We start from the raw sequence: 20,514 nt of genomic DNA on the forward strand, positions 1-20,514 counted from the left end.
CGCGGCACGTAAGGAACCCAATTTCAATACTTTAGCATCTCATTATAAGCCCTGCTTGTCGGAATCATCCACCACGTCATATTTACCACCCACGTCGGCGTGACTTCAGAATGACGTGCTTCATAACTGCCTTTAAAACGTGTACACCTGGCAACCTGAACTTCGAGGTTGAGTGCAAACATCTTTGTGCAACTCTCGTGAGCATTGCCCATAGGATATCAAGGAATAGGCACCAAACATTCGGGGGTGTGCACAGGCAAATCGCTTTTTCCCAGCTAGCTTTCAGTGCAGTGCGGGGCCAAGGGTTCCAGTATGGGTCTGCGCAAGGCAGCACAGACTGAAGGAAGTACACAAGCACATGCTTGAAATAGGGGAAGGCGAGGGAAGCAGCCACACACTTGGAAAAGCTTGTCAAAAGTGAGCATTCTTCTGAAGCTGAGACCATTCAACAGCTAGGAGTCGGGCCTCTGAAACTTTTCTGCCCACTCAAGCAATGTACAAGCATGAAAGTGCCACCAAATGCTCCAGAACTTTACACCCCTCAGGCGCAGACTGCAAATTACTGTGCCTTTTAGAGGGCAGCAGAACAATTGGCCGATTGGGCAAGTTGTAGAATGCCCATGCAAAAGGTGGCCATGGCGCAGTCACTGATGGAGGCGCTCACAGGCCCTTGCAATGTCTTTATTAAGGTTTGGACCTGTATCCTTCATGGTTCAAGCTAACACTGCAACCTTGTAGTGCTTGTTAGGCAAATACCTGTGCCTAAGCTGAGAGCACAGCATGCAGTCCAGTGACCAATCAGTCAAATGGAGTGGGGCAGAGGTGGGCGGGGTTTCGGACAGCCATGAAGCGCACTACACACTGGCCATCCAATTGGTGGCCAGCACTCTCTTGCATGCATGAAGGGGCTTTCAGACTTAACTAAGAGAGGTTCTTCGGACACATATGCTAACCCACCATCCCTCTCTTTGATGCTGCTGGAGGAAAACATCAGGATCCTGGAGCCTGGTGATTTTGCAGTATGTCTCATAGCTTACAGGAAGAAGAATAAGAGAGCGGTGGAGGTGCCTAGCTTCGACAAAGGGAGGAGCACCTCCCTCAAGATGTAGAGGCGGCAGGGCCTGCTCCGCAACAGTTGAAGATCCACAGAGAGCTGCTGCTCGTCGGCGCATCGTTAGACCTAGGGTCGATAAACGGCACTTGTCATTATTGCAGATGACTGTGAACCAGTGTTGCACATGTCTGGGGAACTGTTCGATCACATGTGCCACCTGCTGCGAAATTTGATGCCATGGACATGGAGGGCATCCACTGCCAGTGGCCATGAAAATCAGACACTGGCACAAGGGGGGCAGGGCTAAGAGGTAGTCCAAGGCGGAAGGGGCCACAGAAGATGCCGCTATCCTGCTGCCAGGGTATACAGGCAGCGAAGCAGCTACCTCAATATGTCTGAGGTGCAGTGCCAAAGGAGGTTCCGTCTCTCAAGGGAGACAGTCAACTATATCTGTCAGATGATTGGGCCTGCGAACTGTGTGGGTGGACACCCCAAGCCAATGGCTCTAAAGGTCACAGCTGCCCTCAACTTCTATGCCTCTGGCTCCTTCCAGGGGTTGGTGGGTGATCTTTGTGGTGTCTTCCAATCAGCTGTCCACACTTGTGTCAAGCAGGTTACAGACGCTCTGTTTAGGCGTGCATTGACCTTCATCTACTGTTGGGACCAGACAAGCCAGACACAGCGAGCCAGAGGCTTCGTGGCCATTGCTGGCTTCCCCTGCGTCAAGGGTGCAATAGACTGTACACATGTGGCCATCAAGGCACCAGCAGGTGAGCTCGGTGCCTTCGTCAACAGGAAGGGTTTCCACTCCATAAATGTGCAGATAGTGACAGGATGCTGACTCTTCAAGTCTGTGCGAGATATCCAGGCAGCTCCCACGACGCTTACATCCTCAGACACTCCCAGGTGCTGAGGCTCTTCAGTGCTCCAGCCCGGCTGGATGGATGGCTACTGGGTGACGAGGGCTATCTCCTCAGAAGGTGGCTCATGATGCCTCTCCGCCATCCAAGATCAGAAGCTGAGCAGCGGTACAATAGGAGCCACGCTTCCACAAGGGCTGTGGTGGAGAGAGCCATTGGTCTTCTCAAGATGCGCTTCCAATGCCTGGACCGCTCAGAGGGCGCACTCCAGTACCTCCCAGATTGTGTGTCAGCATGCTGCGCTCTCCACAATCTTGCGTTGGAAAGGGGGGACGCTGTAGATGATGAAGATGTAGACGCGTTGGCTGCGCATGCACACGATGAGTCGAGCACTTACAGGGAATTGCTGAAGGGGTAGACGCTGACCCAGGCATACTCCAGGGAGGCAGGGATACCCGGGAGGCCTTAATCCAATGAACCTTCAGCTAGCACACCACATGTGGACCTCCAGGACAAGCCTGGGCTGCGTGCTCCATATTCGAGACCTGTGTGAAAAATATGTCTGGTTAGGAACATTAGCTAAGGCCCTTGTTAATAAAGCTGAATGTCCCTCAAAGCACTCATTAAATTATTGGAAACCATCCACCAGCAGAACAAAAGAGGCAACCTCAGCCATGGTGACATGCCTGGATTTAAGTTTAGAACCAAAATGAAAAAGGTGTTAAAAATCACACCAACTCATAAAGACCTCATTGCGAGCCAACACAAAAACACCAGTGGTAAGCCCGTGGTGTGCCTAAGGTGCGTTATGTTTACATTTTCGGGTGCTGACCGCTTGCTGGGAGTCGCATCTGAGACAGCCTGCTGACCCTGTTGTCCTGTTGGCCTCAATGCCCTTGGCGGTCGTCCTTTGGCCCATGGAGCCTGTGCTGGCCCTGCCTGGGAGAGAGCTGCCAGTTCCACAGCTGGCATCTCCCTAGCCGTTGCAGCCTCACTGGATGCAACAGTCACTGGCAGAGGGATGGAGGAACTGCTGCCCTCATCCGAAGTGCCCTGAGAGGTGCCCGCAGAGATGACAGGCAGCTGTTGCGCCTACGTGAGGTCGCGTCAGACCTCCCTGCTCACCACGGATGGATGGGCACCGAGCTGGGAAACTTGGTGCCCAGACCATTTCCCACAATGTCACTGACCAGCTGAGGTCAATGCCGATGTGAGGGCTTGCTGGTCTGAGCACACCCCCAGGAAGCCCTGATGGGTCTCCTGGAGGAGCCTCTCCACGAGAGTCGGCACACTCTCCATGGAGAACGCATGGCGCTCAGACATGAGACTCATTGCTTCCGAGATGGTCCGCTTAGACTCATCCACCATGGACACCAAGCCAAGCATAGCCTCATGTATCTCCCCTAGCTGCTCCCGCATCCCTGCCACATTTCCTGCGCTTGCTGCGTCGCAGATGATTCCAGAGGCACATCATCAGGCACCGACTGAGCATGTGCCTGGGCCCCTGCAGTCCTCCGACTGCTGGCACCATTGGTACTTTCTGTCTCTGCCAGCCCCTCCAGCGACTGTGAAGTGCCCTCACCGCTGTGCCCTGGGACACTAGCCAATGTTATAATTCCCACTGAGGTGCTAGTATCTGCGCTGGTCCCTGCCTGGCAGGTGTGACGCTGGTGAGACTTCAGGGCCCTCAGGTGTGAGAGGGGTCCTCTGCCGCTCCTCCTCCCAGCCCTGCTCTGGTGATGCTGAAAGGAAGAACAAGGACATTTTCTCCATGTTAACTGATTCAATGTCAATTTGTATCCCTGTCCCCCAGATCATTATGCGCTCATCCTTCCACAAGCAATGGTCGAGCCATGTTGCAAACTTCAATCACTGAACATTCAGCACTGCCGTGGCTCTTGGGAGAACAATGGTGACCTCACTGCTGGGCAAACATACCTGCCCGACACCGGTGGACCTGGGGGCATGGCGCCTCTCCAAATCTAGGGTCTCCTGCTCAAAGCAGCCCAGAATCGCTATCTGTGCCGGCCCACCACCTCTGGCCCATCGCCAGTCCTCTCGCTCTGCAGCATTATGTGCATTCTTCTCCTGAAAAGGAGAGATGAGCATTGATTAATGCTAATTGTACCTGGACTCGCCTCGTGGATGGCCCACCCCAACCAGAGTGGGACATTGCAGGGCTCCAGTGTCTTCTCACCTCGCTGCTGCTGAACACTTACGCAAAGATGCTAGGCCTATGCCCACCCGCCCCCCCCAAAAAAAATCCCCTTGGCCAAATTCTGCACACATCACATTAGGCACCACACGGTCTAACCTTCCATAGCAAGGAGGCGCAAGCATGTGAAGCACAGAGGACAGCAGATCAATTGGTGCCATGCCACCTTGAAGCTCCCCTCCCAGCATGTCATTACCCTGACTTTGACATGCCTTGAAGTTCCAGCACTACGCCTAGTGCAGCTCCTCCAGGTTGCCCCCAAAACAGTAATGTCGGTTACGGTGTACCACATGCTGCGAGGGCAGAACCCATCTCTTCATCACCTTCTCAGGGTGACCTTGGCATGGGCAGTATCTGCTGGCCCACCCAGCAAAGGACACATGCCGTCAATGATTCAATGCAGTCACTACGCTCAGAATTGGGGGAGGGAGAGCATCAGGGGGGAAAGCCTACCTGCTGGGTTAAGTGATCAATGCCAACATTGCCCTCACCCTTCCTGAGCGCAACAGATCATTGAAGCGCTTGCAACACTGGACCCAGGTACACCGCACCGCTTCGCGGGAGCTCACCACCTCTGCCACTTCCTCCCAGGCATGTTTCGTCATGTGGGCGGGGCCTCCTCTTCCCGTCCTGGGGAACCAGCACCTCCCGTCGTGCTGCCACCTCCTGGAGGAGGGCAGCAAGACAATCATTGGAAAAACGAGGGACACAGTGCAGGGGGGCCCCTACCCTCCTGCCTGGCCTGCTCACCAGCAGCGTTCTGGGAAGCCCTTCCACTGGCCATGATTCGCAGCCTTGGAAAGGTTGCAGCAACTTTTTAAAACAGGCTGCCGGGTCGCCATTGGACCTGGTGGTCATTGCAGACCTGCTGCCGCCTGCCCACTCCTGCTGTCCTCGCGAGCCGCAATTCACACTGTGAGGGCCCTAATTGGCCTGCCCACGTAAAATGGCAGCACGGACCCAATCGCAGGCGGCATTCGGGTCTGCGCCTGCTCCCGTTCCACCCCTCCTGCCAGCCAGAGAATTCAGTCCTCGATATGCCCTTCCCATTTCTCATGTGCCTGCTTGTTCAGCTTCCTCTCACAACACCTGAACCTTCCTTGTCCTCATTTAACCCACCAGCTACTGTGTTTTACCATATCATCTGTCATCTGCAACACGATCCCACAACAAATTATTTTTTTTCCTTTTTGTCCCTTTCCTCTTTCCAGAGAGACTACTTTCTCCATGATACTATTGCTCATTTTTCCACCAACCTAACTTGCACTTGTCCTTTTCACACTTGCTTACACCTCTTTCTATACCACTGTCCAAGGTTTTAAAACCTTGTATATAATTTGCAATTTATGTGCGCTTCCTGGACTGTAGTATATTGTAATTGCTGTGCACGGTGTGACCTCCTTTATGTCAGGAGTACTAAATGCAGCTGCTAAACATCTTCACATATCTGCAGATATAACCCTGACCTCATTATGATTCACCACTTTTAACCTCTCCTCCAATTTGCACTCTGATCCCTCTCTCTTAAAGTGGGCACACCCAAATTTCTCTCATGTTAGAGTCACTATATTTCCCTTAAGTAACCCAGGATTAAGTAGGGAAACATTTCCTAGGGGCTAAAAACAAAAAAACTGCGGGTGCTGGAAATCCAAAACAAAAACAGAATTACCTGGGAAAAACTCAGCAGGTCTGGCAGCATCGGCGGAGAAGAAAAGAGTTGACGTTTTGAGTCCTCATGACCCTTCGACAGAACTTGAGTTCGAGTCCAAGAAAGAGTTGAAATATAAGCTGGTTTAAGGTGTGTGTGGGGCGGGGGGGGGGGGGGGGAGCGGAGAGAGAGAGAGAGAGAGAAGTGGAGGGGGGGGATGTGGTTGTAGGGACAAACAAGCAGTGATAGAAGCAGATCATCAAAAGATGTCAACAACAATAGAACAAAAGAACATAGGTGTTAAAGTTGGTGATATTATCTAAACAAATGTGCTAATTAAGAATGGATGGTAGGGCACTCAAGGTATAGCTCTAGTGGGGGTGGGGAGAGCATATAAGATTTTAAGATATTTAAAAATAATGGAAATAGGTGGGAAAAGAAAAATCTATATAATTTATTGGAAAAAAAAGAAAGGGGGAAACAGAAAGGGGGTGGGGATGGGGGAGGGAGCTCACGACCTAAAGTTGTTGAATTCAATATTCAGTCCGGAAGGCTGTAAAGTGCCTAGTCGGAAGATGAGGTGTTGTTCCTCCAGTTTGCGTTGGGCTTCACTGGAACAATGCAGCAAGCCAAGGACAGACATGTGGGCAAGAGAGCAGGGTGGAGTGTTAAAATGGCAAGCGACAGGGAGGTTTGGGTCATTCTTGCGGACAGACTGCAGGTGTTCTGCAAAGCGGTCGCCCAGTTTACGTTTGGTCTCTCCAATGTAGAGGAGACCACAGGGGCTAGATCCTAGGGGCTGATTGTACTGGCTGGTTTGAAATTGAGAGGCTTATGAAATCCATTGCATATCCTGCCCGCCCGCTCTCTTCCTAAATTTCATGGAGAGTGGTGGAGGCATTGGGCATTTTGCCTGCTCTTGGGCCTATTGAGGCCCTTACGTACCAGTTAATGGCCACATGAGGACCACATCCCACCACCATCACTGTTTTACCCACAGCAGAAGGAGGCCCAGGCCATGTGAGAAGTCCAACAGCTTTAGCTGTGTGGGCTGGTGTTGGGCAAGTGGGTGGGGCCTTTGTGGCCCTACTGTGCCCATTGGAGCCCCTCCTAGCCCCCACCCTAAGGTCATCCAGCACCCCCCACCTTTACTCCAGCCTCTTAAGCATGGCCCTCCACCCCGCTCACTTTAAATCTGGGCTCCTCTTTATCAGGACTGCCTGAAATACTAGTAGTGACTACCACTCCCATCTTATGTTGCTGGGACTACAGAACTGCCAGCCATTCAATTGGCGAGCTGCTCTCTAAGGCAGGACCTCCTCAAGAGATGGGGCGCAAGCCTCACCTTAAAGCAATGCATTAAACTGCTGAAAGGCAGCCATCACTATAGTGGGCGGACTCACTACTGACTAGGTAGGTGGTCAAGGACCACGGAGCCCAGTAAAATCCTTCTCACCTATCCAGTGATCTTCACTGGAACTGAGTGTGCAGAGATATCAGGTGACGGTAAGATCTAGCTCACTTGCAATAGACAGCCTGTCAACACTCATTGGACTCGCATGTAAATAATGATGTGTGATCAGCGCCCTTAGAACTGCAGCCCACAGATTCAACAACATCAGGAGGAAAGGAGAGAAAATTGATGAAAATGGGCAAAAAAGAAAAATAGCTTACATAAGACCAGATATCAAATTGATGGAAGCATTCCAAGATAGCCCAATAGAGTTTCAGCATTGTATCTCAAACTGACTTGATGTGCCCCATGAGGCTGAATTTCATCAGTCTCAGAATATTCAGGAAAGGGAGGGAAAAAAATTAGCTGGCAAGGAATTTCTTTCCAAGTCACTCAAATATGCCTTTTGGCTGTCTGCCCATTGACAGTTTCCATGGATATGTCATTGTATTGGCACCATTCTACTTTTTGAATAAGAAGGGTGGGAATATCAGAAATTATGAACAAAAAAAAGCTTCAAAGATGAATCACAAACTTCAAAATAGCACATCAATGGCTTCTTAGTGCATATGACATACTTAAATCAGGAAAAAGTAAAGAAAATTAATCCTGAACATTCATTGCTTGGTTTTTTTTTTAACTATGAAAGCCATGCCTAACTAACCCTAATGGTCTATGCTTTCTCCATGCACCGCAATCAGAAACTCCTGTTTTTGGTTTCACTGCAGGAAATAAATTGTGCCATGATGACCTGTATCCGAATTGACCACATATGTTATGATGGTACCAGCCATATCTTCATATCCTTAACTGGAGGCCAAAGAGAATTATCTTCATAGGCTCTGTGTCACTAGAGAACCAAATGCAAAGCTGTTCCACCTGCTAAAAGTACATCTGCAGCTAGCATGGCTAACAAACAATTTGTATATTGAGTATTTACAAAGACTTTTGAAACTTCTGTCACCTTAATATGTCAGTTGGCTTTAATAGCCTGATCACTTAACTTCCACCACATTCATTTTTCACAGTCATCACTGGTGTCAGCCTTGACTCAGTGGTAACACAGTTACCTCTGAGTCGAAGGTTTGTGGGTTGAAGTTCCACTCCAGGCTGATGCTTCATTGCAGCACTGAAGGAGTCTGCACTGTCAGAGGTGTCATCTTACATTTGGAGCGTTAAACCGAGCCTGCCCTCTGAAGTGGAAGTAGAAGATCCCATGGCCCTATTTTTAAGAAGAGCAGTGGAGTTCTTCCTGAATCCCTGACCAACAATAGAATAACTGGTCATTGCAACAACAACTTGCATTTATATGGCACTTTTAACATAGTAAAATGTCATAGAGCATTATCAAACAAAATTTGACATCAATCACACAGTTCTAATGAAAGGTCATCAACCTGAAATATTAACTCTTGTTTCTCTCCACAGACGTTGCCTGATCTACTGAGTGTTTCCAGCATTGTTTGATTTTATTAACACAACTGCATTATATAGCTAACTGAAGAGCAGTTAGCCATGTCTGAAGTGAGCAGTCTTATTTCAAGCCTGGACCCTTGATATCTTATGGTTTGTCCTGCTCAGCAAAGCAGAAAGAGGACCTTGCTTTTCAGAGAATTTTTGCTGTCCTTGTCACTAGTACCTGCTGCTGCTCACTTGTATTAGGTGTTTCGCTACACGCAAATATTTTACCTCACTAACTAATCCATACGGAGTGCCAATGTCTGTGCTGGTGTTTGAGAGGGATGGATTGCATGGTGATATATCCTCACATGGTGATATATCCTCAGGAGGGCTTTTCTCCCCTGAGGTGTCTTCTGCAGGAACCTCATCCTAGAGGAAAGAGAAAAGGGACAGGGGGTGGAAGCTGGGGGAGATTGGGTGGGGGGTGGGAGGGATGTGTGGGTATGTAGGTCATAGGCCTCTTGGTAATGGAGGATCATGGGCCTTGGCGGGGTGGGGGAGGGGCAGAGGACTTCGAAGTCCTGGTGGGGCTGAGGGAGTGTGGTGCTAGAGATTGGAAAGTCAGGGGTCTGAGAAGGCTAAAGTAGGTCAGGGCAAGATCAGGTGGGGTGGGAGGTGGCAGTGGGGGCATGCTTGATTGCGGGTGGTTGCCCAGTAGGCAAGCTGGATCCAACAGGTAAGTGAAGAGAGAGTGCTGGCCTTGGTTTAGTTGCCTGATTCCTCCAGGCTCAGGAGATCTAACTGCCAAATCTCAAATGGAGAATCTCATTACACTGTTCAAAATGCCAACCCCCTCCTTGGAGCAAATTGAAATGAAGTTGAGAAGATGATGAATGTCAAACAAAGTGTGGTCTGTGAATTGAAGAAAGGAGTGATGGGAGTTCTTGGCAGTTGTGCAAGAGATGGGTTGTGAAAAGAGAACAACATTTGTCACTCCGTTTAAAATAAGAAAACATGTAGCTGTATGCCCTTGAGATCGTATGCTGAAAGTTGTGTTGGAATTCAGGGCCCTTGTTTTTTAATTGTTCTTGTAGCTGTCATTTGTAGCATTGTCAACCTCAATGGACCATCTTGTATTTGTGATCTTTCAGCAACTTGTTAATCCCCTGCCATAAAATCATTCAGTTATGTTGAAGTTGTAAATCTGATGATTTTCTCCTGTCCTTGCCCTAGATCCAGTTGCACGACTGGCCTTGTTCAACAATAAGAAAAATAAACATTCTCCTGTGAAGCCAAAGAAAAAGATATCTAATCGTGTGGAATACTTTAGAGGTAAAAAAAACTACCAGTTGTAATACCAATATTTAGAGACAGGTTTCAGGTCAAACATTTATTTGTTTTGGTCCTTGTTGGTGTATAATGTGTTATAAATTAGCTTTTACTGAGAATGCAAAGTAGCCCACGTTGCATGGGCCACCTACTGTACTGCCCACCCAATATTCAGTTCTATTGAAGCCTTTTGGCATTTAACAAGCAATTGATGCAATACTACCTTTTATGTATTGCCGGTGAAGACACATTTATACTGGATTGTCTTTTACTTAATATTTTATAAAAATCACTGGTCATAGTGGGAATGATGTAAAAGGTACACTTTTGTCTCTTATGTATATGTGCTAAAATGCCAATAATGTTCAGGGATGCATCTATATACAGGTAGTGTCTGAAATCTGTATATCGGAAAACCAGCGATGTCCAAAAACTGGAAATTTTATTAAGCTTCCATGCATGACTTTTATCTTATTAGATGAGTAAAATAACTTACCAGCTTGTTCGGCTGGTGCTGCTTTGTCGCATCAGTATGCCGACTAGTTATTAGCCTCGAGCACCTATCTTTTCCTGTGGTCCGAGCAACCCTTGATCCCACCTGACCCAACTTGGCCCAATCTGCCTGACCTTACCCAGCCCAAACCACCTGACCTGAACCACCTGACCCAAAACCTGGTAAGATCCGATATCCAGCACAGACTTGGTCTCTACGTTGCCGGCTTTGAGACACCTGTACCTTTCACAGATCCAATTCAGACCATCCGTGGCATGGTATATAGTTTTATGGCTGGGAAATTAGATTTCAAGGTTAACAATCCATTCAATGGCTTCAGCTGACACAATGTGAGTGATTGAGTTGCAACCAAAAATGGACCTCTCGGGACAGAAGTTCAGTATATGGGCAATGGTCTGACTTGGATGGCCACAATCACAATTTGAGCTGTTCCTCATATTCCTCATGGAACAAGTGGCCATGTGTTCCCTAATCCGTCCTCAAGCATTTGAGGTTTGTCCCGATTTTCTGTGGAAGATTAGGTGTGTCATCAGAGGTGAGGCTATCATCAATTTATAGAGTGTGGTGTGTTCCAGTCAGGGCTACGGGATTTCAGATGGGTGCCTCGGTTTCTTTTGAGGTCCTGTGTCATTGAGAGCACTTCGTTGGTTGTCAGTGGTAGTGCTCTTTGAGGAGGATGTTTTCCCTGCAGACATCAGGAGGTTCAATGTGTGCTGGCAGGAGAAGCCATTCGAGCAGTTTTGGTCTCAACATTCCAGAAATAATCCTAATGATTTCCCAGAGGTCGATATCTACCACGTTCACTTGGCGGCTCCTTAACTAGGTTCAGCAGCAGTACCCTGCCGTCAGATAGACCAGGACAAGTGAACAGTATGTAGTGTCAGTGTTTAGCAGCCTCAGATAGTACCCTCCAGTTTCTGCGTGAGATTCACTCTCATCTTGACTTCAGCTCTGACAGTCTGGAGATGTTGCCAGTAGGTCAGCATACAGTCAAAAGTGATGCCAGGTTATTTTGGTGTTGGGTCGTGGGTGACTGGTTTTCCACAGAACTGGGCACAAAGTTCTTCCCTGGCCTTTGAGTTGTTCAGGTGGAAGGTTGAAACAACAGTCTTGGCAGCATTTGCTTGAAGTCTCTATTTTCTGAAGTAGGCTTCCAGGGAACATAGTCCTTTAGTGAATATTTTCTCTATCACCTGACGTTTTTTAGCCTGGAAAGCCAGAGCTAAGTCGTCAATATATGTGAAGAGCTGTGACTTAGTGGAGGTGGTGGGGGGCTCAGTCGTATAGACTGTATGTTGAAGAGAGCTGGTGCGAGGATGATCCCTTGGGAGCCCATTGTTGGTTTTACATGGGCGATTGATTTGATCTCCACAGTGCAGAAGGAACTATCGGTTGCTATTCATGGAGTTGATTAGTTGTAGGGTTTTCACACAACGGATGATTTTGGAGAGTTTCAGCAGCATGCCTACATGCCACACCACGTCATAGACATAGGATAAATCAGCAAAGGTGGTTCCTGTCTACATTCATTCAAGCTGCCTGCTCAAAAGATGAAAAAGATTGAGAAACACCCCACCCCCCCTCTTCAGATACTGAGTTATTTTCATAAATGGGACATGGGAACCATTCACCTGCCATATTGTATGATTTTCACCAAAGTTGAACCATTCCCCTCCTCATTCTGTTGACTACCAACAACAGAAGATCTGTTTTTTTAAAAATCCGTGCCTTAGCATGCATCTGGGAACCGCGCAGTACTTGAAAATTAATTGTTCTCTTCATGCATAGATGTTCGCCAATCACAAGATATTGTCCTTTCTGCTTTTACCTTAATGTAACTGGAAACTATGCCCTTGCAATTCTTCCCCAACTTGAGTCTAAGTCATGTGAAGTCCACCGCTCCTCCTTATTGACTTAACCCTTCCTTCTGTAATCACCTCCCCCGCTATTTGCAGGTTTTGGTCTGATGCACACCAGGGGTAGATCCACCTCTTGGCAGAGTCTTGTTCCTAAAACTGAAGCCAAATTCCAACTGCTGCTGGAGGGCTGAGAAGCCAACTTGGGGGCCTTCTGCATTACCTGAAAGCAGCAAAGGAGGGCTTCAACCTCAAAAATCTTTCTACTTGGACTGTTTTTTTGAAAACTATCTCAGCCTTGCAAGCTTTTTATTCAGATACTCACAATCTGAGCACGAGGCTTAAATGACCACATCTGGGCACCCCTCAAAATGGATCACCCCTGTGGCAATCCAGCAAGAAAATTAGGCGCAGTTAGATCCCACCCGTCTTCTATACGTTGCTGCCCCATGTTTGCACCTGACATAGATGCAAAGGATACGAATAGCTGCCAGATGTATTTGGATGCTTATCTGCCCTAAACAATGCTTTGTAACTTCAGTATATTAAACACCTCATTAGATTATTAATAGTAATTCCTTTTCTGCCACTACAGTTGGGACTTCTGGGTTGTATGTCTTTGTGGTAAATTTGTCCTTTGCCCAACTTTCCCAACACTTACTTTCTAACAGATTGGAAATAGCATGAGAGCATTAAAATTGCACTGGGTCAAAATCTTGGAACTCCCTTCCTAACAACACTGTGGGAGTACCTACACCACATGGACTGCAGCGGTTTAAGAAGACAGCTCATCACCACCTTCTCAAGGGCAAATATGGATGCACAATAAATGCTGGTCCAGCCAGCGAAGCCCATGTCCCGTGAATGAATTTTTTTTGAAGTTTATTGTGCACAAAGAATCATATTGAAACATATCGGGACTAAAGATCTGAGGCATTTGCAACGTACTCAACAGCTAGGGTTCAAGCTGGAGTGTGGAAGGAGGATCAAGAAATAAAATGGTATCAATTATGCCAGGTCCTAAACTTTCCTTGGAATTTCCGTGGAGCCTTATAATGATGTGAACCTCTACAAACTCCAAACATAACGAATGATGTAAAATGGAACATTGTTGGGGTGGAGACTCCCAGGACTGGGGTTTGCACATTCCCAGCATTAACGGGCTATTATTGTGGAAACCAGCCATGTCAGCCCACTGAATAATGAATCTGGGGCCAATGTGGGGGTTAATAAGCCAATATTGGACCCTCCAAAAACCAGGACTTTTTTTCAGTGTCTCACCCCATTTTATGATGGGAGACACAAAACTGACTCCCCTAGTACCCCTGCTTCTCAAAAGCAACATATTCCATGTCTGTTTTCAACCTAATAGAAGAGGTATCTGCCCAAAATATGACATGAGCACCTGTCTGCCTTATTAAAGTTACTTCCTTGTCCCAAATGGCGGCCTCATGGATTTTTTGATCCATTTTTCAGTACTTATACTTTTTAAAATGTTGGCCTTTTAATAATATTGACTGACTGTACATCACATTATATTTTTGCTGCTTATTAAATGATTTTCATAACTTCCATAACTTGTTTGTGTGACTTGGGAGACAAGATGGAGAACTCTGTTTTATTCAAATTCCTAGTTTCTACAGGAGCCATAAAACATTTCTCATCTAATTTATAAAAGCATTATGACACTTACCAGTATGAGGTAAAAAAACTGTCAAAATCAACTCATCCAGTATTGAATTCCCTGTCAGCTGGTCATATTGCTTCATTGAATGTAATTATACAGAAGTCCATGGTCTAAGTCATTCCACCCTCCAGGCTGCAGCAGGAAGCTTGGTGGCATTCAGTGGTGGGGCCCAAAAAGGGTAAAAGGATGGGAGCTCAGGGCTGGGGGTGGAGTGGTGGGGAGACGGAGGTAGAGGGAAGACAATACGATGTATGCAGCACTCAATTCTAACTTTTCAATTAAATTTGTCATAGTTTCATTTAAATTCTTCCAATAGCAATGGCTGTGCCAGTGTTTTTTTTAAATGACAGTTTGGGATTATGCAACACATAATTTTGAAAAATATGACTGGAGGCCACCAACTGTCAAAATTACTATTAAAGCAGTTACAACAGAGTTGAAAGTGTTGAAATGGGAAAATATTGTTTATGAAAGCTGTTTTTCAATTCGTTTCACATCTGTAGAAGACAATTATAACATAGCTGTGCGTAATCAATGAGTGAAATATATAAGTTTGTGAAACTATGGATTTAATGGCTCTCTTAGGGTGTAAAATGATAGGGACTTCAAGCAGGTAGATACAGCCAGCAAAATCTAGAAAAGAACTAGAATAACATAAACACATGGAGTTGGATAACTTGGAAAAAATCTGTGTTGTGTTTGTGTTAATCATCTCCAGAAGAAATCTAAACTGATACTTGAAACATAAGACTTCTTGGAGAAAGCAGCAAGGCCTGAGGCATTGGTGATCTCAAGGAGCTCTCTATGGGTCAGAGCCACTTTTCTGGCAGAGTGCAAGCCTAGTTCACAGCATTGCCTCTCAAAGAACTGTAAAACACTGCAGGAGTTGTGCTGTGTATGCACAGTATTTAGTTCATTTTCTTTTTGCTTAAATGCTTTGCCACTTGCTAAGGGATTAAATTTGAAGTGAATTGTGTACCTACTTTTTTAAGCACCTATTTACCAAAATTTGATACTGGTTTTTGATAGGTTTATTACATCATCATTTGTGTTTTGTATTATGTTAACCATTAATAGCATTTAAAAGGAGTTTTGCCTCATTTAAGAAAAAAATGAAAAATTTTAAATGTTTGTTGACAAATGAAATATGTCAGGAAAGGTTCTGTGCTGTGTGCTTCTCTGCTGTAGAGAAATATGATTTCACAGCATTGCATTTTATGATCCTACTGATACTTTGCGCAGTACATTCTAGGTAAGCTGACAAAATAGTGGCCACCCTAGAGCTGATAGAGCTTGTACTTAATTTTGAGTAAGATTTTGATTCCTATATATTACCAATATTATTTTGAATGAAACAAAATTCTGGGTAATTTGGTGGCAGTCATCATCCTTCCTGAAATGCCTTGCAAGAAAGCCAACTGTACGGTTCTTCCCTTGTTATCTAATGATGAAAACAAATAGTTTTTACACAAGGAAACGTCTCCCAAGTTGTGGCAGTGCATGATTCAAAGCATTCCACAGAAGAAGTGCTTATCCTTCTGTTTCCCTTTATTCTACAGGTTTGCAGTATTCATTAAATTAGCGTAATTGCTCATTGCATGTTAATACAATTCTTTATATACAAAATGGCGACAGAATTGGGAGTGACATGGAGCCATTTAGTAAGAGACTGAAGCAGCAGTGTCAGACTGATAAAGCAAAATAAAATGGAAGATATTTATAAGACAATTTAGTATGGTAATTGTTTATGGAAAACATGGCCAAATATCATAAGTTCTTGAATTAGAAGCCCACATTATATGCAATATTTGTGTAAGATACAGAAAATTTATTGCTATTGAAAATGTGCCTAGCATATTGGTGTTTCACTTATATAAAATGCGCTTGATTTTCTTTTATTTTTGATACAATGTTTCATATTTGAGTATATCATTTGGAAATATGGCATTCAAACTAGTTAAACACTGTAGGCATGCTTTTTCCAATACTTCAGCCTGATTTTAACTTGGGCCACATGTGCAGAGACCATAGCAGGTTGCCTGTTCACATCACACTACTACGTGAGGCCCAGAGACATTTCAACTTCTGTGACTGCTTACTGTGTTCAAGTTCCAACTCCCGCCGAAATCCAATGGGAATCGCTATATGGTCGGCGGGTGGGAGCAGAATCTTGGATGGCTAGCAGACACCATAAGGGACCCCAAGGGAACAGTCCTTGAGCAGGAGAGAGCCAAGGTTTTCTTGTGGAGTCCATGAAGCACTCCTATTCCTCCTGACTAAAATCTTCCATCCTGGGTCTCATCTGGCGCTTATGTGTTTTGCTGCCAGGATTCTCTGAAGCACTGACATTGGCTGAGTCTCATCCAACTGTGAATTAAAATCACATAAAAGTCCTATTTGCACCATAGAACTCCAACTGTTGCAAATTTATGAGGCAACAAATGCTGTTGATGCTTCCCAAAACCTGGGAGTTAAATTGATGGCAGGAAGGAGTGCAATGTTAATGGGCAAGTAATTACTCTGTCTTTACCTTAACTCCCCACATGTCCTCTTCTCCTTGGGCACAAAGGGTTAAAATGGGGGCTTTTATGCCACAGTTGCCAGCCAGGTGGGACTTTGCGACAAGAAGCTCTCTTTGTAACAGGCAAGAATTTCACTTAAATATGCAAACAAAGCAAAAATACAATTCACCAAAATTCATACAGGAATTTTGGCTGTTTTAAAAATGCATTGTCAACCAGAAAGTTTTGTGCTAAGGGAAGTCAACATTTAATGGGAGCCCCTAGATATTTTCATTGTGAAATTCAAGCCTCCATTTGAAGATTATATTTCAGCTGAGGTTAGTTTTGGATACTTAACTTTGACCCTACTTTTTTTTGGTAGTTTTTGGGGCAAACATTTTGGTAATTTTAATTGCGTCAATTAATATTTAAAATATATTCACCCCCACCACTACTATCCACCCCCCGCCTTACCATCCACCAAAGTCAACAAGAGCCCTGCAATAGCACCAAAATATTCCCACCACCTGAACAATGAGGTCCCAATGGCATATTCCATGTCAGGAGCTCGTTGCCATTATGGTTTTGAAAGTGATCCTGGAAGTCCTGGTCAGGTAATCTGGTCTGAGAAGGCATCATCCAATTTGGGGTGATGTGCAAACACATCATTTTCTTCAACTTGTCAGCAAAGTTGACTGCTACTGTGTGAATTTGAATATTTACTTTTTCAGCCATAAATACTAGAAGAGACTCGAAACAGCAACAGAAACTAATACCGACTAGCTTTATTGGGCAGCTGAAAGTAGCATGCTGATTGAAGAGTTTGGCTGGAAGTTGCATCCTTCAGATCATGCTGGGTATTTCAGTTTCATGTTATAAAGAGTTGTCCACTGTAATTAATTACTTTAGGAGAAAAAAATTCTTATTGCATCTTTTGCATGTATTTATTATTCATAGATGGTTAGAATTCTAAAATACAGTAGTTCTCACATTAGGAAAAATCAAAATTCAAAGAAATTTTGCTCATGTCTATATCTATATATAAGAACAGTCAGTATTACTTTAGAACTGAAAACTTAAATACCTGCCTGTGTCCACTTTTGCCCTACAGCTTTTTCCCATTGCATGATGAGGTTTTGATCTGCACTAAAGGCTGTTAATTTTAGCAAGTTTTCTGCTGCACTTGCCAGTGAGGTGCCAGAATGTTTAGACTCTTTTCTAAGCTTTGTTAAAAATAAACATGGAAATCTGCCTGCAGGTGTTTTGATGGCCTCAGATCAGAGCGAGATTTCCTGTTTTAGTTACGCAAATATGCCAGGCCTCAGAGTTGATGAAAATGGCTAAAATAAGAGGCCAGCAAAATCCATGGATTACCAAAGCATGGGCATACTTACTTTAATTTGTTGTAAATAAATGAAATTTATTTTAACTCAATGCCTTTATTATTTCTTGTACAAATTACAAAAGACTTAACTGCAAACCAACGATCCAGGCCCATCTTCTCATATCCCCTCCATATGTTAAACTTTGCACTGTGATGATTGGAATGAAATGTTTTCATAACTTTTTAATTATAGTTAATGCAGTACCTGGCAGAATTCATTTGATATTTTCGTCTTGACAGTGGAACTTAATATAGGAATTTAATATATTAAACTAGTAATGTGGAATATTCTTTAACCAGTTTGAGCTTAACAAGATATTTTTAACAATCCTAAACCAAAGATGTTCTTGCAAGATGCATTTCTCATGTGATATGAACTGACTGCTCAATTAATAGTCATTATTATTCCTGCTGATGCTAGGTTGAATATAAGCAGTGAAATTTTGGAATAATCAAAAAGCTTTGAAAAATTGCTAATGTTAAAGTGTGCCACATAACTCTTCCACAGGTGATAACCCAGTATTGTTAAAATATTTTTTGCTACATCATTTTTTTAGGATTGAATCTTCAACTATTAAAGGTCTTTGTTGAAGCATGCTTCCAGTTAATCACCATGCCCCTAATGTTTATTCAAACCATTTCTTTATATTTATGGATGCATAAAGAGCTTAGATAAAAAAAGTCCATAGGAGCATGTTTATTAGAATAAGAAATGGTGCTCTTCACAAATATTTGAAAAAACCTCGGACAAAATTTAACCTACAAATGACCTTGTCTTGTTTATTCAGTGGGGAATTTCTAAGCAATGCATAGAGTGTCTATTATTCTCCTTTTTGAGAAAATTAATGGCAGATGGTCCTGATCTCAATGACTGTCACTGACATAGCTCTGAATGACTTCATTCTTTAATATCATGACATTGTTTCTGATGCAGAGATAGTGACCTCCGATTGTACAAGATCCCTGAGAGATCTTCATGATAAGCCTTCATGCACAAATATTCCTGGTGCAGGAATCAGTTACTATTTCTACTTACTCCGAAATTTGCTAATCCAGTAGACTGCTGAAAATGTTGCAAATTAGACAACAGTAATTTATTTTGTGATCCAAAATACACAATAGAAAGCAAGTGAAAACAAGGCTATATGAGAAGACTTAATTTAGGGCAACTGATTGTCCAGTTATGGTTTTCTCTGACTAGTATTTGCATTTAACAAGAAATATTTCAGTTTCAAAGAAAGGAACCTGATGTACTAATGGTAATGACTTAATCCTCAGTTGCTGAATGAGAATTATTAACAGTTTATTCAAATTCATTGTTGTGTGTATACGTGTCAAAGATCCGGATAGCTAATGGTTTTGAACGTATATTGTTTGCAGTTTTCATAATAAAGGTCATTAAGGTGCTTTGAGAAAAAAGAGAGGGGCAGTCACTGAAGGCATGCAATGCCAGATGCTATGAGTCAGTCGTCATTGAGAATGAAAGGATGCAGAGGATGTTTACTCTTACCATATCAGTTTAAATAAAAGCAGCTTTGCTAAAGAAAAAAATCTGATAAGAATAAGATCATCGTTGATCACATATGGATTGCTGCCTTTTTCTCCATTCATTGCTATGGTTGTGGAATACTTGAAAACCAACATAGACGTTTGTCTTTAGTACTATTCTACGTCCAGAGCATCACTTGTTTCCACATCACATGTCTAATAAAGATTTGTTTTTGGTGTACTTTATTGTTCTGCAGGGTATCATTTTATATAAACACAGGATAAGAATCAATTGCTGCTACGTAAAAGCTTTTGAAACTATATTAATTATCTTTGTCTTTTTGGGCATGTAAAAAATGTTACTTTTAAGAATGAACAGTCATTTTATTTAATTATAAAATATAATATATAATATATCTCTTTTAATAACCATAATGAAGGGATCTTGGCTGGCAATTGAAGTTCTACTGTGTAGTAATCAGTTGCTCCTCCCAGCAGTTTACTGTGCTGTTAACCCATGCAGTTATTCTTCAGAGCTGATTAAACAATTTTTTAATGAAAAGTATTGTCCTAACTTTGGGCTACATTTGAAGGACAATGATTGCCTCCAAGTATATTGCCATTCTTCATTTTTGGGCCTAAATAGAGGCAATCAGGAGGCAAGGTAACTAGATCATGTTGATAAAGACAGGGTTGATAAGAACAGAATACAAGCGCCTGAATTGGAGTTTATATAGAGTGGAGTTGGAGCATGCAGGAAGGAGCATGTTGGAGAATCAAACTTTCAGGTGACAAAGGCATGGATGAGGGTTTTGGTGACATCGCATCTACCTTTTAAAAAAAATTAAAAATAAATAAGATTTAGATTTTAAAATTACAATTATTTAAGACCTGCTGAGGTTACTTATTTGCCTAGTACCAGTCATAATTTATTCTGTTATTTCATTCAGCTCCTGAAGAACTCATTCATCAAGACACTACCTCAACAGAGATACTGCAAAGGAGCAGAGAACTAACTTACCAATGGCTTCATACTCAGGTGGCTAATGATGAACAAACAAATTCCAGAATTATGAAAAAGTAAGAACTTTTTGTTTATTTGACAGATAATATGAACTTTGCTG

The 20,514-nt window shown here is 43.9% G+C and overlaps 1 protein-coding gene across 1 annotated transcript in view; it reads left to right on the forward strand.

Moving 5' to 3' along the window:
* Positions 1-20,514, forward strand: part of lrriq1 (leucine-rich repeats and IQ motif containing 1) — a 216,012-nt gene that overhangs the window by 167,711 nt on the left and 27,787 nt on the right. The window contains exons 24-25 of the mRNA XM_041215663.1: positions 9,865-9,963; positions 20,341-20,470. Coding sequence (XP_041071597.1) covers positions 9,865-9,963; positions 20,341-20,470 — 229 coding nt within the window. The remainder of the gene's footprint in view (positions 1-9,864; positions 9,964-20,340; positions 20,471-20,514) is intronic.

This window comes from Carcharodon carcharias, chromosome 21 (assembly GCF_017639515.1).
Source record: "Carcharodon carcharias isolate sCarCar2 chromosome 21, sCarCar2.pri, whole genome shotgun sequence".
Lineage (NCBI taxonomy): Eukaryota > Metazoa > Chordata > Chondrichthyes > Lamniformes > Lamnidae > Carcharodon > Carcharodon carcharias.